We start from the raw sequence: 26,066 nt of genomic DNA, 5'->3' as shown, positions 1-26,066 counted from the left end.
GTGGATTGTTCATTGTTTGTTGTTTAGATTGCTTTAATTTGTTTTTAATTTGCCTATGTTTTGTATTGTTGTATTGTGGGTTGAGGCCTCGGCCTTTGTAAGCCACATCGAGTCCTTCGGGAGATGCTAGCGGGGTACAAATAAAGTTTAATAATAATAATAATAATAATAATAATAATAGTAATAATCCCTCCCAGATTTTTAGCATTTGAAAATTTGATAAGGATTCCCTCCAATCCACCATTTAAATCAGTGGTTCTTAACCTGTGGGTCACGGACCACCAGTGGGCCGTGAGGATGAAAATCCTTCCTCTCTTTTATTTTATTTTATTTTTTCCACTCCTTTCGTGTCGGCTGCCACGCCTTCGCTGTCGCTGACATATGTCCTGTATCAGAAGCTAGAGCTGATATGGTCTATCCAATGCAATTTTCTGAATCAGCACCCCAAACTGAATCTAAAGTTGACCAAAAACCAATTCATAATCCTTTTGGTATTAATGTTGGAGAGTAGTCCCTGGTCAAAGTGGTCCCTGGTCAAGTAGTCCCTGGTCAAAAAAAGACTGGGAACATCTGATTTAATCATTGATAAAAATATCGAAGAACAACAGCCAAAAGACACAACCATGTGGTATTACAGGTGAGATCTTCCAATTTGAAGCACAGCCACTGATGACAACTCATTGGGCATAGTTTCCCAACCAATTATGGATCCATTTGACGGTGTTTCCATTTATTCCACATTTAATCAATTTGCTAATCAAAATATCATTGAGAACCTTGCCAAATGCTTTTCTGAAATTTAGATAAATGGCATCCACATTATTTCCCCATCTACTAAACCAGTGACTTGATCTGAAAAAGATAAAAGATACATTTGGCAGAATTTGTTATTGACAAACCCATATTGGTTCCTACTAATCAATGAATTGTCATCAAGATATGTGCAGATGGACTCTTGAAAAATCCGATCCAATATTTTTCCTTGTATTGTCATCAGATTGACTGGCCTGCAGTTTCTTAGATTGTCTCTTTTGCCTTTTGTGAAGAGAGGCAGAGTACTGGCTAATCTCCATTCCTCTGACACCTCACCTCTTTCCCAAGATTTCAGGGAAAAAATGGTTTTGTGACCATGTCAACAAATTCTGTCAATACTCTGGGATGCAGTTAATCTGTCCCTGTGTATTTAAAAACATTTTGGTTAGCTAGGTGATTTCTGACTAACTCCTTATCGATCTTGATTTGTACCAAGGTCTGTGCTGATATATGGAAATCCACAGAGTTTAAGCCTATTGCTATAGTGTGGCTAAATTTGCATCAAAAAGTGAATAAATACCAAGGAAGTATAAATATAGTTTCTCATGAAAAAGATATCAATGTGCAAAGGCTTTACCACCTTAGATGCAACCTGAGCAAATGAAGATAATAGCATAAGTTAGGGGTGCATCGACACTGTAGAACAATGGTTCCCAACCTTTTTTTTTTTTGACCAGGGACCACTTCACCAGGGACCACTTTGACCAGGGACCACTCTCCAACATTATACCAAAAGGGGTACTAATGCGTTTTTGGTCAATTTTAGATTTGGCTTGATTATTTGGGGTGCTGATTCAGAAAACTGCATGGGATAGACCACATCAGCTCTAGTTTTTGATTCAGAACATATGCCATCCAGTTGTCACCATCTGCTCACCCACAGAAAACCATATTTAATAAGCCTTGGCACTGTAAGAGGATTTTGTGAGACCAGCCACTCTTGTAGCAACAGTGTAGTAATGGTGAGGCCATGGACCATATTTTACTTCTTGCGGACCACTGCTGAAGAATTCATGGACCACAGGTTTGGAACCACTGCTGTAGAATTAATGCAGTTTGACACCACTTTAACTGTCCTGTCTCAAAGCTATGAAATCATAAAAGTTGTAGTTGTACAAGGTCTTTGACCTTCTTTGCCAAAGCGTGCTGGTTCCTCATCAAACTACAATCCCAGGGGTCCACAGCATTGAGCCATGCCAGTGAAAGTGGGGTCAAACGGCATTAATTTTACAGTGTAGGTGCACCCTAGATCTACTTTCTTAGAGATAGGAACATTCTTTTATAGGCAGGCTCAAGAAATGCTAAACATGTGGTCATGGTGATGAGATGACAAGCTTAGTTTTAGTGATGTTTGTTGGGAGAGAAAAAACAGAAAGATATTGCCTAAAACCAAGATAAGTGGGTAACCATATGAATGGTAGCAGTGCGGTGGTAGCTGGAACCAGAAAGGAGATAAAATCTATCCAAGAAAGTCCTTACGAGGCTGGGTTGTTAACTAGTTTTATAATAAGTATAGTGTGCCAGGAAACATTTGTCTCTATTTAACCCCTGTTGATGGATAGGATTTTATGGATATATTCCAATTCCTCTGTTTCTATTTCAAGTCTTCCTTTGTAGTTTTTTTTTGTTGTTGTTCAAGGACAGCTGTTCTGAGGTCAGAGAGGAAAAGGCCCAGGAGGACTGAAGAGTTTTGCAATGAGTTATTGTATATTCCCCTTCCTAATGTCTGATTTATATCTATTTATCCTCTGGCACAGCCTGTTTGCCCAGTGTAGAGAGCTGACACAGCATGGCATATATCAAATTGCAGGATGTACTTCTAAGATTGTGATTTGATTAGGTCATGTGATGACATTATGTATGGGTACAGTTATCAACAGGGTTTGTGTTAGTGTCTTGCACCCATCTTCCCGGTGGCACAGTGGGTTAAAGTACTGAGCTGCTGAACTTGCTGACCGAAAGGTCACAGGTTCAAATCTGGGGAGTGGTGTGACCTCCCACTGTGAGCTCCAGCTTCTGCCAACCTAGCAGTTCGAAAACATACAAATGTGAGTAGATCAATAGGTACCTCTCCAGCGAGAAGGTAACAGCGCTCCATGCAGTCAAGCCGGCCACATGACCTTGGAGGTGTCTACGGACAATGCCGACTTTTCAATTTAGAAATGGAGATGAGCACCAACCGCCAGAGTTGGACACGACTGGACTTAATGTCAAAGGAAAACCTTTACCCATCTTCCTATGAGTATTTTATGTTCTCCTGTAGGTAAGTAACTATTTAAGTTTGAGAAGCTGTCTGCAGGCAAGCAAAGGCCTGCCACAAAGAGCTTTTGAGAGGGCAATGTTATTGTTCAGAATAGGTGGTAGTTCATTGATGATACATCTGAATAGTCTCAGTTATGAACTATAGGCTATGACTATGAGATTTTGTCATTTCCTGTCTTCAGACTGTTCTGTAATAGATTCATCCTCGACAAACTCTTGCTATATTGATTTTAATATACATAATATGATGAGTTCTGTATTATGAGGCATCCTTGTTGTAATTCCAAATAATTTAGCATCCCAGTATTGTGGGTCTGAGCAGATGAGATCGTATCAGAGGGACTTCATCTAAACTATACATTTGGTAGTGTGTTCAGGGTGGGAACTGGAGGCAGGATTTCATCTCAGAGATCCAAGAATATGGAAGGCTGAAAGGTGGCATTAATGTGAACAAAAACAAGTGACATTAGGTAGTACGGCGAAAGCTTACCAATTTATGTATTTATTTTTCCCAGTGGCTGAATTCAGCAAAGTCATAAGCAGAAATTCTATCTTTCTCCTTTGGTAAGGTTGTGCAGATATGGCAGTCATCTCAGGGGTGAGCAGAAGCATAATGGGATGGAACATACTCCTTGTTCATAATGCTCACATACAAAAGATTGGTACACTCTTAATACTTTCTAAAACCTTTCACTTCTGCTCTGTGAAAAACCTCAAGGAAATGTAGGAGGTCCTGTCCCGTTTGGCTTTCATAATTCCTCTGTGGGGTAGAATATCATTATCACCATCACCATCACCATCACCATCACCACCACCACCACCACCTTGCTTTTATCTCTTAATTGAGATGTAAAGGGGGATAGATATGGAGAGAGTGGGTTTCCCAAGGCTGCCCAGTAGGATGTATAGCATAATGAAGATTTAAATTTCCATCTCTCTGTTCCAAGGACATAATGTTTCAGACTTTCCTATCACTACAGCAGACCAGAAATATACTATATGTTAGCCATAGCTATCTTAAGATCCCATTGATTTCATTTGGTCTGCCCTTCTGAGTAATTTACAGATTACCTTTCTAAGCCCAGATGGAAACCATTTAATGTAAATGTAAGGAACATTATGTTGAATGCTGTCTTCTAAAAATAAACGATTGCTTCCCTGAAACGGTCGCTCTTAATAAAGGAATACAATTCCAAATGTGGACTTGTCAGGACAGTTTGTTTTCAGCTTTTTCTGCCAGCAGGTGGAGGTAAAGTACAAGAGAGGAAGGTAGCTTGGGAATTTCCCAGCAAGAACCTATCATCTGGGCCCGCTATAATACTTTGGAATGCATATTTGGTATGTTTATAGATCTAAAACATTTAGCTAGCAATAACATGTATGGGACTCAGATTTTAAATAAGCTCTGCAAATCTCTGCTGCACGTGAACAGATCTGTTTTTAGCTATTAGCATATGACTTGGTTTATTGCTTGCTATTTTGGGACTGTAATTCTCAGAATCCTCTTGTCTGAGGGATCCTGGGAGATGTAATCCAAAATGCAATTTTTCCATGCTTTAGCTACTAATTGTACTGATTAAAGGTTCCGAAAGCAGAATGTTTGTTGTCTCCAAGACCTTCTGGTTAGTCATTAGGATAACTAGCAGCTAGATTAGAAAGACGTAGCCTGGTTCAGATGGGTTCTTTGTGTGTTCTTAACTCCCCAGCCTAATCTTATAGAGGATCATTTTCATTCTTATTTTGACATGTATTATGTCAGTGGTTAAACTATTATTAAATATGGGGAAAACAGCCTCATTATTGATGATTCCAAGCTTTCATGTATGTTTTTGCTAATCCATACTTTCATGTTTTATTCTTAAATGTCTGATAAAGTTTCCGCTGATTTGATGAACATTTCAAAAGACATTTGTATATTATTCTGTTTCAGGAAAAAAACTGAATATGTAAAGCCTGAAGAGTGCACTATATGAATGAGCTTCATAAGCTGCAGTCCACTTCATCAGATACTGCATGTATTACAGAATTTCAGTCATGGTAGGAGGTGATGTGATACAAAGTCAAATGCAGAAGATACTGTCAGAGGTCCTTCATACATCTGACAACATGGGTCGGAGCAAATGAAAACTCATGCTATAATAAAGTAGATTTGTTGATTGTTAAAGTTCCCCAGGACTCTTAGTTGTTTTCGACAACTTCAAGGACAACATGGATTATAACTATGGATGGAAAATTATCTCTAATTTCTGTTAAACCATGAAATTAGGTTTTTGAATCATCATTTTCTAAAGCAAATCCTCTGTTATATTATCACAGAATAAAATAGGAAAATTGAGATAGCGGGGAAAAGGAATAAACTAATACCTTTAAGTAACTGGTTTATTTCAGCTTGAGCTTTTGGGTCTATTCATTCGCTTCTTCAGATTCTGTAGATTCTAAAAGAAGTGAAATAATATCCATGAAAAGTCATGATGAAATAAACCAGTTAGTCTCAAAGGTATTACTAGATTCTTTTTTTCTCACAACCTCTATTTGAAATAATCTTATGTCAGCAGACACATGGCAGAGTAACCCCTCTCTCTTTTTATATGCCTCACTTACTTGTCATAGAAGGAGTCCCCGGTGGCACAATGGGTTAAACTCATAGCCAACAGGATTGCTCACTGACAGGTCAGCAGTTTGAATTCGAGGAGTAAGTGGGGTGAGCTCTCGTCTCAGCTATAGCTTCCTATGTGGGAACATGAGAGAAGCCTCTCACAGGATGGTAAAACATCAAACATCTGGCACATCCCTGGGCAATGTCCTTGCAGATGGCCAATTCTCTCACACCAGAAGCACCTTGCAGTTTCTCAAGTCACTCCTGTCATTTAAAAATTTGTCATAGAGGTGCTATTAGATTTAAAAAGTAATTTGAGCTTCTTAACAAAAAGGAATTGCAAACATTTCTTTAAATACAGTTCCAAGAAATGACCCCCCCCCCCCCCCACATACACACACTTATAAAATCAAAGACCTTTTTCTGATGGAGACAACTCTTTTGATGCTACCATCAACACAATGTAAAGCTATCCAGTTTTTTCCTTCCTTGGCAAAGTTTCTCTCCAGAGAAAATGATCAAAGTAGGAAGACAGAAACCCATCGAAAATTGTAATTGAGAGACAAGGTCATCTGAATCCCTTATAAAAATCCCTGAGTGATGGAAGTATATCATCTGGAATTGCTGAAGTGCACCATATGGAGAAAAGCCACCAGAGTGCTATTTTTTTTGCCATTTCACGATTTCAGCATGGAAGACAGGCATGGATCTCAAGCTTCTTCGAGTGTTCAGTTAAGTTCTTTCCATTTCTGCTACAATAGAAATTCTGTCTCCTCTGCTCATTGTTCCTCCTCCCAATAATAAAGATTGAAAAAAAATCAGCAAAGTACAAGTTTTCAGTTGAAAAAAGGAAGATGAAGATGAGGAAAATAACCACAAAATAATGAAACCCCTTCAGTTTTGTGCATTTTCTTGGGACGGATTTCTGCCTAATCCTTGTGTGCTCTGTCTTTTGGGTTTGTTTTGGCTCTTTTCATGCCTGCGCAGGCACCTATGAAGTATTGCTGAATACTGCTAAAAAAAATTAAAAACTAAATAAAAATAGACCAACTGGCAGACAGAGCCGGCAGCAGGGAGCAGCTGGCATGGCTCCTCTCTTAGGCATTTATAGTGCCAAGCTCCCTCCCCTCCTCCCCACTTTCAAAAGGTTTTGTTTTCTTTGTTAGCTTGCTATCATGTGATGCAAACACTGACTGCAGCAGTTGATTGACTAAGCTGGTGCTGTCACAGAGAAAACAAAGAAGGGGCTTTGCAGTCAGAAGGAGATGGCTGATGGAGTGCATAAAGGCTAGCAACAGCACATATAAACAAACAATGACATTTCACACACAAACACACACACCACTCTATAGGCCCATTTCCCCCAATTGGCAAAGAAGCATTTACAACTGGTTTTGGATGGAGAGAGAAATTTAGGGTTAATTGCAATGTGTGCTGTACTCTTAATCATCCCTGCCAATCCTGCTTTTACTGCGAACAATTTATATAAAAGACAGTTAAAATCACAAATGCCATGTTTCTAAACGAATGGATTTAGGAATGTCTGCTACAAGGTCAGCAGTAAAAGACAAATCAAACAGTCAAAAGCTTGTAAAATAAGTGTGGGTTTAATTGGCACCTCAAAGACAAGAGTATGGGCAACAACTGGATCTTTAATGAAAGACAGCTTTAAAACAAGGATGCCACCACGGAGAAAGTTTATATGTTACACATAAATTCTACAGCATGTGGTAGCATGTTAAATCCTACAGACCACATCATAAACAAACCCTCCTTGGCAGATCTGAAATTCAGAGTAGGTTCCATAATATGTTTAAATACAAAAGGGACTCATTGGAGCAAAATTATGAACAGGAATAGGGTAAAAAGTCACAGATAGTTTCTATTCAGTTCATGTCACTCAGCCAAGTTATGCGCTGTTTTTAATCAACATGGCTGGGGGCTGGACTGGATGGCCCATATGGTCTTTTCCAACTCTGTGATTTGGCCATGGAACACACATTTTGTGACATCTCATTCTAATTTAAACAACAGATGGAAAAAGATTAAGTTGATAAGAATGTAAAGAAAGATCCAGCATCTGCATAACGTTCTTGATCTTGGAGAATCAATGTGCAAGATTTCTTCTAATCTTGCGTTCTTTATCATAATGAATAGGAACTCTACCTTTGGAAGACAATCATATTCAGCCACGAGTGATTGTCCATAATGATGAGATGAAGAACATGTAGCTTCTTACAAGTTCCTGAACTATATCTTCCATCATTTTTCACCTTGGCCAGTCTGATTGGGGCTGAAGGAAACTGGAGCCTCACTACATCTTGAAGCTTTTTTGTTTTTGTTTTGCTGGTTTCATACTTAGTTTTGCATAAATGCTAACTGGTTATTACCAACCTAGGATGGCATGGAATTATGGATTTTAGACCATTTTCATATTCTGGCTTGAAGGCAATCCTGGTTAACCAAAGTTAGCGAAGTTGAGTTATTGTCCATGGTAAATGAATTAGTTGTTAAACTAAAAAAAGATAATGGGACATGCTAAAGGAAGAGAAGATGGAATATTTGGACTTGGAACATCAAGAACCCATTGAATCAGCATAGTTATTTCAGCTATCTTGTCAGAAGCGAATTGAGAAAACAATTGTAATATATAAAACACCACAACCAAAGTTAAAAACTTGGCATTATGCTGAATTTCCAAAGGAAATCAGCATAGTGGAAACCAACGTATCATATTAAACAATTCTAGACAAGCCAGACTGAAAATATGTTGTTGTCTGAGGCAAAATGACATCCTTCTCATTCCATGTACAAGTCAGTTCAACTAACATTAATATCTTTCTTCAATACAGAGAGCCAGACATCATCTTCCTTACAGACAGCAAATTATCATGGAAGAGAGGGTAGAGCTCATAGTTCATAGCTTTCTATCCCCGTTCCACTACTTTGCTGTTGTCAGAAGACATCTGGCATCTGCTGTCTGAGCAAATACTTCACTCTTCCTAATGATAAAACCAGCCCTGATTCTAGAAACATTATCAACTGATAGATGATGGTTTCACTTAAAAATCATTGTGCATTGAAGGAATATTGGTATGGTTATGCCATAGTCTCACTCCTCTGATACAAATATTGCCAGCCATAGGCAGGGACCTTGTCCGTGTTCAGCAGTATATACACAGAATTTCTCCATGCAAGGGGGAAAGAGGATTATTATTGGCTAGGGTTTCCTATTCATGCAGAACTCTTCGCTCAGACTTTAACAAGCACGTAAGTCTTGAATGAAACCACAGTTCTCCCAGGGGTTATCTAATAATGGATCATATAGGCCTCCAGAGCAAGGATGGGAATCCCATATTCTGGGGGCCATGTGTGGCCCAATGTTGTTTTTGTAGACTAAAAGCCCACCATAAATTGGAAAATGGGGAGAGTTGCCCATCCAGCGGCCGTTAAAATGATTATCCTCTAAAATAAAGCAAAGGTGGTGATAACTAAGAATGAAAATGTTGGCATACCACATTTTTACAAATTAGGATATAATTATAGTGCTTTTTTGTGACTAGGTGAAATGAAAACAAGCCTGTGAAACAGTGCCTGAAATACACAAAATCTGGAGTGATTTCAGTTGATTTCCCAAAAGCAATTGGCCACAAAATTTCCAGTCATTTGCAACAAGGATTGGAGCATAATAAAGAAATGCTATACTGAGCCGTAGAATGTTTGGTCCTTAAAATATTATTAAACAAGAAAAACAACAGTTTTAGATAGCACAGTGGTTCTCAACCTGTAGGTCCCCAGATGTTTTGACCTTCAACTCCCAGAAATCCTAACTGCTGGTAAACTGGCTGGTATTTCTGGGAGTTGTAGACCAAAACACCTGGGGACCCACAGGTTGAGAACTACTGAGATAGCAGGACCAATGGAAAGAGATAATGGTAGGTATAGTCCAATATGATCTGGAAATCTCCACTCTTGCACTAGTATCATTACAATTCCAAGTGAGTGGTGTGTTGACTATAGGGTGAGAAGTGCAACAATTGTCAAAGAACAAAAATGTATGTTCTGTGTTGCATATTCAGTCTTTTCAGGACTGCATTCCTATGCACCACATGGGATTCTATTTCATTGAACTCAGTGGGACTTATATTTATATGAGTAGAAAAACACAGGATTGCTCTAAAATTAGTCCATCTGTCTATTCCATTTTTGACAGAGCAAAACTGGGGGATGTCATTCAGTGCTCAAAGTAGCATGACAAACTTTACTACTTGTGTTGTTGCCAGGGCTGTGTTGAAAGACCCAGCCAACTGTGAAAATGAAATTACAAGAGTATTTTAAGTGTTACCTACCATTTAATGCCACCATATTTGCTCATTTTCAGCATGTTCCTATTCTTGGGTGATCCCAGGCATGCGTTTGACCTGCAGAAGCTGTTCTTCTGTGCGTCTTTCCTTCATGAATATTCCACACAGAAAAAGCTAACAAATTGAATTCAGTATTTCTCCCAAAATAGGATATGGCTGTGTACATATGTTACTTCTTTCACTTGTCAAATTCTGTTATGTAAAGTACGAAAGATGTTGACAATTCTAATGTCTGGATAGTTTTCTCTACCATTTTAACCCAAAACTCCTAAAAGAGAAAATGGATTATGGAACTCATTTTCTTTCATCACAAATGGTAAATTATAATGAACAAAATAAAGATTGTCTTTCCAAAGCAGAGCCAAAAATAAATACTAATGAATACTTGCTTCTCCAATATTCAATTTATTCCTGCTGTTCAATGAGTTCTTTGCCCTTGCAATTGCAACAGGCAAGGACTGGATGATGTTAGTCGCTCATATTACACCATATGAATTCACAAAGCCTTCTCTTGTACTTGCCCTAGAAGTAATTTCCCTTCCCCATTACTCTCATCAAGTGGTCAGTAGCAAGACGCACCAGTTCTGCATCTATTAATACAGCTGTCATGTCAAAGGTAGAATTTGCAAGCTTAGAAACTGGAGTGAGAAACTTGTGGCTTTCAGCCTGATTTCACATGATCCTCAGCATTATGCCTACATTATGGCCTCACTCTTGCTTTCCGAACAGATAATCAGTGTGTAAATGGACACGCATTGGAGGTATGGAAGTGACAGTACAGAGTTGTGCAATTCTGCAATCTCTGCCTACTTTTGAAACTGTTCTTACTCTGGCACAATTAAGTTTTCAGATGGGTCAACGTTCTATAGGAAAAGTTACCAACTCCTGTTCTAGACTCTTAGGTGTATGAGTATATTCTGGGTCTCCTCCAGAATTCTGGGTATAACTTTTATTGAGTTTTGTTCACTCTAGACATCTCCACAAAATATAGGAGACCATCAGTGCCAAAACAATTTGCATGCCAGCAGTATACATTATAGGTAATCACATCCAATTTTCTGCAGATATATACTTTGCATTATTTAATGTTGAGACACTGTGAACAAGCACATCTGGTGCATGACATGACAAAATGTCTTCAACCTGCTACTACTCCGATGCAGAGCTTTTCCAATGAAAGGAATTTGACAAGTGAGATTTTTGTTCAAATCTGTTAGTCTCCCCCCACCCCCCAAATTTTATAAAGGTGCACCACAGTTGTCACTTGATTGTGTTAGTGTAATAGAACTTTTAGCCTTTGAAAATTATTGGTATTATTGGTATTGATTTTCCTCTTTCAACAGGCGTGGGAAACATTTCCCCCCTTTTTTATTTTGGAAATCAGTTTCTAGAAGTTTCCCATCATCATAGCAAATAGGAAGGGATTATGCAGGTTGTATTTCAAGTCATCTGGAGGATCACATATGTTGCCTCCTCAGCTTCACAGGGAGTTTCTTTGAGGAAATTCTGTACTCAACTAAAAACAAAGTGATTTAAGAGACATATTTGATATTACTGTATATACTCAAGTATAAGCCAAGTTTTCCGGCCCTTTTTAAGGCTGAAAAAGCTCCCCCCGGCTTATACGCGAGTCAGTTATTATTTTACTGTTATTATTTATTATTTTACTCTGATTATTATTATTACATTTATATTATTTCACTCTTATTATTTTTATTACATGTATTATTTTACTCTATTATTTTTATTACATTTATTATTTTACTCTATGTATTATTACATTTATTTTTCACTATTACCGTTATTACATTATTTTACTCTATTATTGTTATTATCGCATTTATTATTTTACTCTATTATTATTGAAAGGATACGTAAACACATTTACGTTGAAGGAGGTTAGAATAATGGTTTAATCAGAGTTGGATAGTCTTAACTTAGTTTTATGTAAATATTTAAAAACAATTAGCTTACTGATGCCTCAATTAATGTAATTTTATCAGTATCTATTTTTATTTTGAAATTTACCAGTATCTGCTGCATTTCCCACCCTTGGCTTATACTTGAGTTAATTAAGTTTTCTCTATTTTTTGAGGTAAAATTAGGTGCCTCAGCTTATATTCGAGTTGGCTTATAATCGAGTATGTATGGTAAGAAAATCAGGATCTTTTCTTCACTCTTTCAAATGATATAATCGGTAGTGCCACAATATAAAAGAACGTGAACATTTCATTTCAACTTTCAGCTAGTAAACTAGATTAGCATTTCAACTGTAAAGGACTATGAATAACCATTCCTTCAATATATTGTTGAAGGCTTTCATGGCTGGAATCACTGGGTTGTTGTAAGTTTTTCGGGCTTGTATGGCCATGTTCCAGAAGCATTCTCTCCTGACGTTCCACCTGCATCTATGGTAGGCATCCTCAGAGGTTCTTCCATTACTTTATCTAATGATAACTATTTTGCTGGATTAAAGTCAAGAGGAGGTAACTTTGTATAAGGCTGTAGCCTATATGTGTTTAACTAGTATTTTCAGATTAATTCTAAACATTTTCACATTCTGAACACATGTTGAGCCAGATCTTTCAACAAAACTGCAGTTTAATTTCAGAAAGTGTTAAAATATATTGTACATCAACTTCTGACATACTACGTTAATATACACAAATGGTCTCTTGAAACTGTATTTATGAAATGTACATTTTAATTTAAATACTCAGTATACACTGCACTTAATCTGCATGTTGCATTTATTAAATACATTAAAATCTGCAATGTAACAAAACGTTTTCTGCATACGAAATTCAAAACACCATTTTCAAATGAACAAAAGATGGCTCACTTCATTTTCAAACTAGTGTGCGATACACCAGCTCAGCTCCACCAACACTAGCTGTTCTTTCTTTTTTATTTGACATTGTTCACAGACTATTACATATCACAATAAGAGTGCTGGATAAAACATGAGGTAAGAAAGTGGTTCAAAGATTATAGTTCATGCAGATCATGCTAGACAGCAAAGAAAAATGTGAATGAGAACACTAAATAAAAATACATAAAGAATGTGCATTATAAAATAAAAACTCAATTACACAGCTTTGCTTCTTTGGTTACAAAGTAGGTTGAACAATTTCACAGCTTTTTATTCCCACCCCAAAAAAAATCATACGAAATGTCAAAAAGCAGAGGAATCATGGCAATTTCTCTATTAGAAAGTAGAAACAGAAATGAGCAAAGTTTTCTTCATCAAAATAGCCCATCAATTATTATATCACAATGACTGGAGACTACCTGTACAGATGCACTATGTCTTCATACTTACACTATACAAAAATTTACATTCAAGCTGGGTCTTAACTACTGAAAATAAATACCAAAAGGTAAATTGCCATTAGTGTTAGAAATATGCCAGGATCCTTTTGTTCAATTATTGCCTAAACATTTTCTCTATTAAACTCAATCCTGTCTATCAATTTTTGCTGATACTTACATTTATTTTTTTAAAAATTAAAAGTTCTGTGACATTGTTCATGTACATTATGAATAGCAGCCCTGTAATAAATAAAACACAAATAAATGAAACTAATGTAGGCAAACATTACTTGTAATTAACAGTGGCTCTAAAGATGGATTGTTACTATGTGGAAAAAAAGCAAGGCTCAAAGTAATCCATGAGTAATGGAAAACTCTAAGAGCCTCACCAAAGCTCTTAAAGACCCCACTCATGTGCACCAAATAAATGCAGACTTTTGCATTGTAACTCCTATCATTTCCCCTTGCGCACACCACAGTTGGTGTAACAAGACACCAACTGTGTGGCATGACATCTCAGTGAGGGAAAGTTCTGGTAGAATGATTGTCTAATACTGAAAAGGCCGAAACACACAACTGAAGCATGGCTACTAGCTTTCATATAAAGTGGAAAGAACACCAGTGGCACACAAGGACAGATTGCTTTCAGTTTCTTAATGAGGCAAGAAAGCTTTATGCTGAGGAGACATTCGGCTGCTGCGGAGGTTGCATTGGCTGCTGAGGCTGTGCTATCGCTGTTTGCTGTTGTTGAGAAGTGCTACTAGGGTTGGCCTGTTGGGTTGAGAGCTGGGACAACTGATCATTGTTTGAGAGAGATTTTAACAGTGCATTTTCCCGTTCAAGTAAAGAGTTTCTTTCAACTAATTCTTTTATTTGTTCCTTCAGTACTTCCACTTCTTCTCTGACTGCATACATCAAATGGCTTTTCACCAGATCCTGTAAAATGGCAAATAATTAATTGAAGCATTCCAAATACTGTGCGAGTAAAATGCAAGTTTTAAGAAATCAGTCAGTATGCATGCACACTAGCATAGGATTCATAATAATAATAATAATAATAATAATAATAATAATAATAATAATAAAACAACTTTATTTATAGACCGCCGTCCTATCTCCCCAAAGGGACTCAGGGCGGTTTCCAACTAATATGACAAACATTCAATGTCAAAAGAAAAACTATACAGACAGTTTACACCAGAACAAGACACATTAGACTAGTGATTCTCAACTTGTGAGTCCCCAGATGTTTTGGCCTTCAACTCCTAGAAATCCTAACAGCTGGTAAACAGAAATCCCAGATGGGATTTCTGGGAGTTGTAGGCCAAAACACATGGCGACCCACAGGTTGACAACCACTGCATTAGACCATATAAAACAATGTAACTATAACTTAATAATCAAAATAGTGAAAAGTAAATAGAAGAAATAAAATAAAAAATAAAGTAAAACCATCATAAAATACAAAACAACCTGATAAAACACATTAAAAATAAAATAAAAAACCGAATACAGAGGCCAACTCACAAATCATTTTTAAACACCAAGCACTGCAGTCTATATATTGCTTCCAAGAAGTCAGAACTGATATTATTAGAGTCAAACTTCTGTTACAGTCAAGGCATAGTACTTTACCCTTTTAAGCAACTGACCTCTGATTTGGATCGCAAATGTAAGGAAGAATTTTAACCCTTCTTCCTCAGCAGTGACACAGAACCTAAAAATCCCTTTCACTGAGCAGCAGGTATTGAAACTTAAAAAGCTTCAAAGGGGTCAGGAGAGTGGCGTTAAAAATGAATCATTGTTAAACTATTATCCAGGTTGGATATTAGAGTCGAGTGGAGCATTAAATTTCTCTCCCCCATGCATTGTGGTGCTAAACCAGACCAATACTCCTTTGCTTACTTACTTCTGAGTAAATAACAACAACAAAAAAACTGCTTGAAGCAGTGTGCTTGGCACTCAACCTTGTTTTTTGGTAGAAATAGTGATATTAAGCAATGCTGTACCACCACATCTCTAAAAATGGCAGTCAAAGACATACATACTTTAAAAATACAATTTCATTAACACGCCACCCGTTCTTCAAGAAGCTCAGGGAGTTGCTTTAGCCTCAACACCAATATAAAGTTGATTAGATAAAAAATACTAAAAGAAACCAAAATGGTTTCATTTCAAAATGGGGATATACCCTCCTTTTTGGTGTCAAGCAAGCCACACTCAAGGAGTCTTTTGTAAAAGAGATCAAAATTGGTTCTTTTTTGCATGTTTTCCATGGGGCTGAACCCACCACTCATACACATTTAGAAAAATGGAATGAAGCAACGGCTGACAGCGAACTTCTCATCTTAGTTAGCATGGTAAAATTTAGTTCTTTAAATACTGATAATCCCCACAGACAAGTTATTAGACAAACTCGCTTATATTTAAGAATTAATCCTTTTTATTCTCCAGTACAGTTATTTATAACTATTCTAATGTGACTGTGAAATCACCCCCAAATTTGCCACTGTGTTTAGCTTTGAATTCTGGACATTCCTTATGATTATGCATGAATGCAGCCTTTGTCTACTCTTATTTAGAGCAATGACACTGAGGCCAACAGAACTGGTAGTCAGGAAACTAATCCACTTGCACTGCAGGGATCCCCAACACCTCTTTGTAAAATACCACATGGCTATAAATGCTACTGGTGATCACCAGACTTGTCTTATTTGAACGGAGTGGAGTAGGAATATCTGTTTTAATAGATAATCCTGTCTGAAGCGCTACTTTCTCCTGTATATCTATTCACTCATATTTTGAAGACTCTACACCAGAAGAATTTGCCCATCAGAATGTCAGTGAGTGACATTTAGTTATAGACCCTAAAAAATTCAGCTGTGGTGGTCTATTTCTAGAATCGTCTCAAAAAGGTCCACTTGGCACCTAAGCTTTGATATTTCAGTAGTCTTGTGATGATAGCTGTTTTTCTGGGGATTTGCAGCTATTGGTTGTTTGGGGCTAAATGTAACATATTTATTGATGCATATTTTAAGTTATATCATGCCTATCTCCTAGTATGGGACTCAAGATGGTGATGTTAGCACTATCTACAGTAGGCCAATCCATTGAAATAAATACAATTGAAGTTAAATGTGATTAAGAAGTTCAGGTCACTTCAATGGCCCAACTCTAAAAATAAAAATAAGCCGAAGAGTACTACTATACATTTATGCTGTGAACAAACTGATTTATACAAATGGGAGAAAACATAAATAAGAAGAAAATACTTGTATTTCCACTGCTCATTAAAAGCTTCATATAAATGTTGGTGGGAGCTGATACATCTAGGCAGATGTCTGTCATTAAAGAATATTCACTCCACAGAAAGTACATAGTTCTTTTCTATGCTGTGTCATTTTGCAAACATTCACAGATACAGGACAAGAAGAGAACAAAAGGATATATGCCTAGCATTTTTGAATGCCTTTGACACTGGGATACTAGGGTGCTTTCATTTCCCCCTTTAATGTGAATGGCTGGATAGCATAAAAATGTAAGAGCTTACCTTCCAGACTTTTTATAAACCAAAAACTTTATAACAGATGTGCTTTTGAAATTAGTGATTGGAAATGTTCATGTTGTCAACCAAATCATACATATGACAAAGTTGGAAGTTTTTAGATACTGATACCAATATTAAGCATGGAGATGCTTTGTACAGGTTGCGTATTCCTTATCTGAAAATCTGAAATGCTCTAAAAATCCATTTTTGTCAAAATGGGTGACTGAGATAAAAACACCTTAAAATTATCCTTAAAATTATGAGATGTATGTTGTATATTCTTTAGGCTATGTATACAAAGCATATATGAAACGTAAATGAATTTCAAGTTTGGATTTGTATCTCATTTTCAACATATCTTTATGTCTTTACAAATATTTGAAAATCCAAAATCTGAAACACTCCTGGTCCCAAGCATATTGGATATGAGATACTTAACTTGTAAGATAGCAAATATGCTACAGACTCTGAATTTCCTTTGTGTGAGCTATACTTAAAAGGATGTTCGCTGCTTCACAAAATGTGCTTCATTTTCATTCCCACATCTTCATTAGTATACTGAAGATTGGAATACATTAGTTTTTGAGCTTCAGTGCTGGTACTCTGGTATTCTTAAAAAGTGCTTACAGGAACAAAAAGCAGACAAGCCTGTCATGATTATACTACAAACTACATTATGCTCTTTGTATGAAAACTGTCCGCTGTTCATCAAATACATGAAGCTCTTGGCCACTAAACAAAAATGTGTTTTAGATTCTTCTTTTGTAAAACACTTTGGTAGGTGACTTACAATTCATCAAAGTAGTTTGTGCCCAAATGAAGAAAATCACTGGAGCTGTAAGAATAAGTACTCATTCAGTTCTCTACTTACCATTGCCTGTTCTATTTTGTTGTCAATGGCTACAACACTCGCACCAGATGCACTGTTTGAAAGAAAGGAAGAAAGAAAGAAAAAGATAAGTACATGAACTCCAATGACCACTGGAATGTTGCAGAGCAAAACTAACTGAAAGGCAAACATTACTGATGTCTTTTATTGCCGTTTCCGTCATGTTTAACTAGAGAACTTAGCATTTATATGGTGCTAATACCTTAGCGATAATTACAAACCTTTAAGGTTGACTGGTCTTGGTCTCCATATACTTAGAAACAAGCAAACCATAAGGATTATATTTCAGGGAAGTGAGACATATTTCAATCCCAATAAACCCAATGGGAACAGAGCATTTTAATGCTTTCAATGGAACTCAGACATAACTTGTTCCTGTCTGATTTGGCACAAGGCAAGCCTCTGTGGTATATGGCCTTGTGAACAGATTTCTTGAGAGTACAAGGAGAGAGCTGTTGCCACTGCTCACTTGGTTGCCATGGTTTGCTACATGTGAGCACCTTTTATGTGCAACTAGAATAGTTCACAATCATAACCAAGTCAACCATTAAGCTCCTACTGTGTGACTGCAAGTGACACTTTGATATATTTGTTCTGGTCAATATGACATGTTAGACATCCAAGGTATTATCCAATATGGTAAAGACAACGATAACAACAACAACCATTTACAATAAAGCCACACTATAATTTGGACACTCCCAACTGACCCAAGAAATGAAAAATGGTGGAGTTTTCTTTTAAGAACACCTAGCAAAGGGTTTATTTAGTACCTATTTTTCAGTGCAATACAAGGCACTTAATTTCCATTGCTTCAAATGGGGTAAAATATTATTGTTCTTCTCTATTGAAAATAAAGGGAGTTGAATTTAATTTAGTCAGGACTACTATGCTAGAACTTTAGTCCTTTAGTTTGAGATACTAGATGGTTAACTCATCTAGTACAGAAGATCCTTGCATTCATTTGAAAAAGTTTAGACCCTGCTAGCAATTTTCTCCAAAAGTCCAATCAGAGTTGGTAAAGTGGGTATTTTGTACGTTCATCACCACAAGAGACATTTACTCCTTCTGAACACCCTATATTCATGTTCTCCAACCACTACTTAGCGGCCATCACTCTTGAGTCAGAACAAATAAATAATGCTACTTCTCTGTAATTAGAACAGGATTTGCAACTTACTACATTAAATTAGTATTAGCAGTTTCTAAATCCCATTTTTCTGAAGTAAGCTTATCTAAACGTTTCAAAAAGCGCTTTGGAATTCAACAATTACTGATACCTAGTTCACTGTAGATAATTTTTTGCCAATTTTAAAATGAAACATTCAGAATTGACTGCTCAAAAAAGCTGGAACTGCTTGTTGTTTCTAACAATGAGTTCACCTGATCCACAGCAGAAGGATTATCTTTTTTTAATATGCATCTATGCCTTTTTCGGACATGCGAGCAAAAACAAACTTAATGCTCATAACTCAATTACAAAAGAATTTAATTTTCAAATGATACCACCAAAGAGGAAAAGTGATGCCAATACAGGAGTGGCCAAGTAATATTACATAGTTGAGAATGTATCGGGGATCAACAGTTTTTGTGCTATTAATCCCAGAATCGTAAGAGTTGGAAAAAACCGCTTGAACCATCCAGTCCTACCCCCTACCAAGAAGCAGGAAGATCACATTCAAAGCACCCCCGACAGATGGCCATCCAGCCTCTGTTTAAAAGCCTCTAAAAGGCACCTCCACCACACTTCGTGGCAGAGCGTTCCACTGCTCTCACAGTTAGGAAGTTCTTCCTAATGTTTAGGTAGAACCTCTTTTCCTGTAATTTGAAGCCATTGATCCATATCCTAGTTTCCAGGGCAGCAGAAAACAAGCTTGCTCCCTCCTCCCTATGACTTCCCCTAACATATTTATACATGGCCATATGTATAATGTGTTAACAACTGTCATCTGTCATGTCTTATCACATTGAAACTTTAAACTGTTTATGGTTTATAGATTAAATCAATTTAAAAAGTCAATCAGTGAGGTGGGATATAAATTAGGCCTGGGTAACAACGGAAAAATTTGTTTCTAAAATCGATTCGTTTTTTGGGGTTTTTTGCGTTTCGATATTTAAAAGAATTCCGAATTTTTTTTTAAAAAAAAGTTTGATATTTACGAAATTTCGTAAATGGTAAAAAAAATTACAAAACAATAACAAAACAATAACGAAACAATAACGAATCGATTCGTTAATGGCGGACGCGACTGCGCAATACGCTAAAAAACCTCCAAATGGGACAGGGGGAACTTCTGAAGCTTCCCTCTCCCTCTGTTGTTGACTGTTGGTGTGATATTGTTTTTTTTCACTAATTAAACAAAAAACAACTATAAAACTTGCCCCAGACATGCAGAAATAATAACGAAACTACCTCAAACCAATAACGAAACGAATACATAACGAAATACGAAGCATTTACGAAACGAATTGAAAAATTCGTTTCGTTTTTAAGCTGCTCCAGAATGGTTCGTTATCGCTTTGTTAACAAAAAAAAAAAAAAACGAATTTTTAACGCATTACGAATTAACGAAACGAAACCGCCCAACCCTAATATAAATGTATTAAATGAAGTAGTGAGAAGTGCCTAGATTGCTTATCAAGATGGAAATACAGTTCAAGCGCAAACAACTGAAATGTGGACATACTTTTATCATGCCCTTCAAAAGAGGTCAGTAGGACTTTGTGAGTAAAATCATCCATTTTACCTCCTTTAAAAGTAGGTAATAAAGGAAGGGGCTTTTATGTCTGAGGAGTTTCTGTGTCGGGACTCCTATAAAGAACAAACTCTTAAGATTTTATATGATCAAGTATTTGCATTTGCAAACAGTCTTACTAGGCATTTCAACTTCACACACCTTGGCCTTCAAAGCAACATTCTTCAGATCATCTAGTTTCTTGTATTCTTGTTATTAAAAGAAAAGTAGCTGGCATATTTAATCACATTTTAATTTCAAGGTTTCTGAAGAAGAGTTTTATGTTCCCAAACTAATGGTTTGGTTTAACATTTCATGTAAGAATATATAGAACTGGATGTGGAATGTATGTATGTATATGTATGTATATATATTGCAAAGAAGTGGTTTTCCTTAGCCCATTCTTTTTCAAAGGGAATGTATTCACAAAGAATGCAACACTTAAGTTTTTTTATAGCAGTCTTCTGCTCTTTATAGGTTTCCTCCTGCAGAAACTATTCTTTCAGTAAATGACCTATTTAATTGTTTTACCCTCCAAATGAACTGGGCAGGAGACAACATGCCACAAATGCAGGTCTATTATGTTTCCCCACAATTCGTCCAGCCTTGCTAGATATGAGCAGATAGTTATACTCACTCCTATTGGCCTCCCCTTTCCTTCTACCCATCATTTTTTCAACTGGCATGTGGACATGCCATATCATAACAGGTATCAACCAGATGTAATTGAGTCATATAGTCTACCTAACATTACCTTTCAGACACTCTCCCTCTTGTCATCAATCTATTAGGGAATTGCCTAAATATTTAGTAGCTCAAACTGGTAGTAAACATTGTTTGGTACCAATTCGAAGTTTAGCAGAGGCTCTCTGAAAAGCAAAGAGCCTTTTCTTACTGGTACTCTTTAAAAACATTGAATCAAAGTGAAGCTCAACAGCTTGCATATAGGATAGTGGATATGCAAGCTAATACAGCTTGAAGACAAGAGGCCTTTGCTTTCGGATAAGGGACACAAACTTGTTCCATTAATTAAATTATTTAAAATATTGCATATAAAATTGTCTTCAGGATGTGTATATATGAAAGATAAAAGAATTTTGTGTTTAGACTTGGGACTCTTTTCCAAGATCACTCATTATGTACATATATGTAAATACAAGGATTACAAAATTTAACACTTCTGGTCCCAAACATTTTGGATAAGGGATACTTGACCTACAGTTTAGCCTCACTCAGAACTTTTGATTATTGCGCAGCTTTGGTGCTCTTGGGTAAGACAGGGAGGGAAGGATCAAGCTATTTTTGGTCTATTGAGTTATCACATTAATCTGTATTGGCTTTTATACAGCCTTTAAGGGAATTATAAGCTCTACTGAAGAGCAGAGTCAGAATGATAACTATGTTCTGGTCTCTGTACTAGTTCAATATGTATGAACCAGGTCAATATACTCCTAGATACAGAATAATAATGATCTTTTTTTTAAAAAAAATCCCAGGGCATGCCACATGTGAGTCATGCACCCATGCAAAAGGAAGCAATGGGATAATGTGGCTAGGGCAGTCTATTTTCCTTCCTTCCTGGAAACAATTCTGTATTTCAAATAATGAAACAAAAAAAATTAAGCATAAGGAAACTAGCAACCGTGACTGAAAAGATTGTAGGAGCTATCGATAAGGGTAGGATGGAATGGGAGAACCCTGATGTTTATCCAAGTCAGAAAGATTATTGTTGAATGCCCTATAGTAGAACAGTGCCAATGTGTTAAACATAGTTTTTTTTTTAAAAAATATAAAATGGCAAAAGAAGTTTCAACAGAAACAAATTTGACAATGAAAATTTAGATTGCTCCAAAACAAGATAACGTATACGAAGTACACTGACAGGGAAGGGAAAGTGCTTGTGGGGTATTCAAAACCACAGCAGCAGCGGAGCTAAAACATATCCTGCAAGTCAGGAAAGGTAACACATAATTTAAAAACCAGCACAACTAGCAAGCAAGCAGAGTGAAGGAAATTAGTACAGAAAAGGCTACCTTGAGAAATCTTGCCCACAAAAGGAACAAAAAAGAATACAAACTTGCACAAAGACATCCAAGTAGATAATAATGCAAAGAAGGATTTTGGGAACATATCACATAATATTTAGACAAATAAGGTAAAATACGCTAGAAGCAGGGAACTAGCTCTGAAAAAAAGACCCCAAGACTGACAATGGCATTCAAAGAGTATTTATTAGAATATAGGGAAATTGCAGAGAAACTGAATAAATTATTTGTATTTTTCTTCATTGTAGAAAATGTAGGACAGATACCTGACCTGGTATTTTCTAAAGAGAGTCTGAGAAACTGAGGTGAACAGTGGTGATGAAGAGATGAAATTCCAGTCTTTGAAAAGAAAGAAATCACTGGAACAGGGTGGCAGTTATCCAAGGACTCATGAAGAATTCTATTTTGAAATTCTGATATTTCAACTTAAGTATCTAACATGTTCCCAAAATCATCATCTTAATGAGAGACACCCACATATAACACCAAAGGATACTGTGTATTTATTTGGGGAAAATTACAGGACAGTTTGATATCACTGCCAGATAAACTGATAGAAAACATTAAAGATACAATTACGGAAATATATGGTTTGTTGGAGAACAAATATTGATTTTGCAAAACTAGGTCTTATTTTACTAACAAAATGCTACTACATTGTGCCTCCAACACCCAACTTACAGAGCCAATTTTGTAAAAAATGGCTTAATGGCATCAGCACCTATCAAGAGACCAAGGAATGACAGGACTGAACTCTTACTACCTCTACTTTGGTCAAGTGAATCTGTCTGAGCAAAGTATTTGTATTATCAAAACCATTCCAAAAGCAGAATGAACTACAGCTAAATAGTTTGTTGGATCTGAAGTTGAGCTGCCACAACCCTCCCCAAGGTCTTATTGAAAAGGCACACTGGGGACAAAAATAGTCGTTGAAACCATTCAGGTACAGAGGATTCCTTAAAGGATTTGGACACAGTCATGTCTTGTGAAGAGGCATAAAGCCACTCAGTTAATATCCAGATTATTTATTTATTTATTTATTTATTGTATTTGTATCCCTCTCTTTCAAGGAGACTCAAAGTTTTAACAACTCGTAAGCAAAAACGGGTTTAAAATAGAAATAGTAGGCTGTACCCCATCGAATCATTTTGTCCACATTCTCATAGCTAAATATGCCAGATCAAGATCATGCACTGACATATTGAAATAAACCCATGATTGACATGGTGGTCATGAAACCCCAACCTGTCAGAGGAGGGCCACCAAAACTGTAAAAGTTTTAGAAGGCAAGCCCTATTAGAAACAACTTAGGGAGAATGGAAAATTAAAAGGTGACATGATAGCCATGCTTAAATATTTGAAAGGGTGCCCTATTGAAGAAGAGACTAGGACATGGAGCAATAGATTCAAAAAACCAGAAATGAGATTCCATCTAAGGAAGAATTTGCTGACAGTAACAGCTATATGGCAGTGGAATATGCTGCCTCAGAGTACAGTGAACTCTCATTTTTGAAGGTTTCTATGTCTATCTGTCAGGAGTTCTTTCACAATGTATTCTTGCATGGCAGATTTGGACTGGATGGCCCTTCCAACTCTATGATTCAGCAAATTTAAAATGTTTAAGTTACATGAAGGTAATTCAGATCCAAATTTTGTAATGAATGTCAATTTTCTTACAGTTATGGATACATTTCAATTTAATTATCACTAATTATAGGGAAACTATTGCATGCAGTAGATACTTCCCATAGCAAATTCAAAGAAACCTACCATCTGCAACATAATGTCAGGGATAGATCTGTAAAATATCAATTTGAACAGAATCATATTGTGAACAATCTTGTGATTTCACCAGTATTGTTCTTGAACACTACTTCTTCACTTGAAAGTTTAGAGCAGGGTAAGAAAGGCTTTTGCTTCACACTGAGATTATTTTTTTAATTGTTCAGAGACCAGTTTTAAATGACAAGAAATTGGAACTAGTTTTAAAAACAACTGTTTTAGTGTGTACTGCAATTTTATAGATTCCCAAAATATTCAGTGGGCTCCTTGATTTGAGTAGTAGCTGGGAATGAGTATAAATGGTCTGATGTGGCTTGCTAGAAATATCTGAGATGTCTAATTTCAAGTCTTCTATCCAACGCCCCTCCCAAATCTCCTATTTTGAGATATCTAAGGAGGGGAAATCTCCTGAGATTAATGCACCTAGCAACCAATATTTAAGTGGTTAGCAGTAAGAGGAAAAAAACATAAGAGGGTTCCCAAAGGTATCCTTGGCAGTGATTAACTTAAATTTTAAATGATGTAGCTATAACAGATATCCCTAAAAATATTCATGAAGGAATTAAAATGCAGGATTTTCCAATACTAGATTTTAGCTAATTCTGCTATATGTAAAATATTACATAGTAGTTCAGTGTCACATTTACCAATTCAAAATTTGTTGGAAATCAAATACTGTACTCCCAAGAAAATTGCCCATCAAGAGAGAACACTTGAAAGAGTAGTTACAAAACACTGTATTCTGCTTTAAGCCTGACCAAAACACATTATAACAAGTTTACACATCTAGGTGTTAAAAACAGAGGCAAATCATTCTATAATATATTTTTAAATGTACTTCATACATCAGACATTCTAATTTTAAAAGATTATATATAGCACTGTTTACATAGTGTGTCTATAAAACTCAGTTGTGGAATTGGCTTCAAATAATAACTTCATGGAAGTTTACAGCTGTTATAAAAATATTGTGACAGATTAATGTATGAATATTCATGAAAGAAAAGACTGCATTAGAGGCCTGCCATTAAAACAGCCAATAGAAGTTACCAACTGGACTGATATCAAACCAATTATCACCTTTCTATTTGTACTCTTCCCTGCCACAACTGCCTAATTTTTGCCCAACTGTGTTTTATGGGCAACATAAAGAGTGGAAGGGGGGGGGGGGTCAGGGCTATCTGCTGCTATCTGAGCTACATACATGTACCCTCCTAAACCAGGATGGGGTGGTGATTTATAACCCTCCAGATGTTAGATCTTCAATTTCCATCATTCTCCATTGCTAGCTATGTTGTCCAGGGTTGATTGCAATTGTCGTCCAACATCTGGAGGACTGTGAGTTCCCCACCCCTGCTCTGGGAGAACAAAACTTGGGCATGTGAGTAGTAAATCATTTGCACATCACAAATTTCTCTATTTTTTCTTCTTCCAAGAAACAATGCCATAAAACACTTTTAATGTTATAGTCAACGTTAGGTTTGCAACTCCCACCTGCACACTCACATATTGCTTAAGAAAATGTCTGCATGTGAAGGTGTCACATTGAGTGGTCCCAATAAGGAAATAACCACTGCAGTCAATCAGCCTGGCCCTCGAGAAAAGGAACAGGTTTTTAAGCCAGATGTAGTTTAGCTCAGTAAAGTTAAAACTGAATTAACCTTCCTCATCTTCTGAGTAAATCAATTCCGCTCTTCTACCAGCAACATATCTTAATAATT

General features: G+C 36.7%; 1 protein-coding gene across 2 annotated transcripts in view; it reads right to left on the bottom strand.

Annotated features, from left to right (window-relative positions):
- Window positions 1–12,618: 12,618 nt before the first annotated feature.
- The window catches only part of TSC22D2 (TSC22 domain family member 2), a 35,175-nt gene continuing 21,727 nt past the window's right edge, over window positions 12,619–26,066 (bottom strand). For both annotated transcript variants that reach the window (XM_060767727.2, XM_060767728.2), the window contains 2 exons: window positions 17,766–17,817; window positions 12,619–14,283 (listed from right to left, as the gene is read on the bottom strand). In XM_060767727.2, the coding sequence (XP_060623710.2) occupies window positions 14,020–14,283; window positions 17,766–17,817 (316 nt within the window). In that variant the 3' untranslated portion in view covers window positions 12,619–14,019. The remainder of the gene's footprint in view (window positions 14,284–17,765; window positions 17,818–26,066) is intronic.

The sequence above is a fragment of the Anolis sagrei genome, chromosome 3 (genome assembly GCF_037176765.1).
Source record: "Anolis sagrei isolate rAnoSag1 chromosome 3, rAnoSag1.mat, whole genome shotgun sequence".
NCBI lineage: Eukaryota > Metazoa > Chordata > Lepidosauria > Squamata > Dactyloidae > Anolis > Anolis sagrei.
This window is presented reverse-complemented; position numbering and strand designations above follow the sequence as displayed.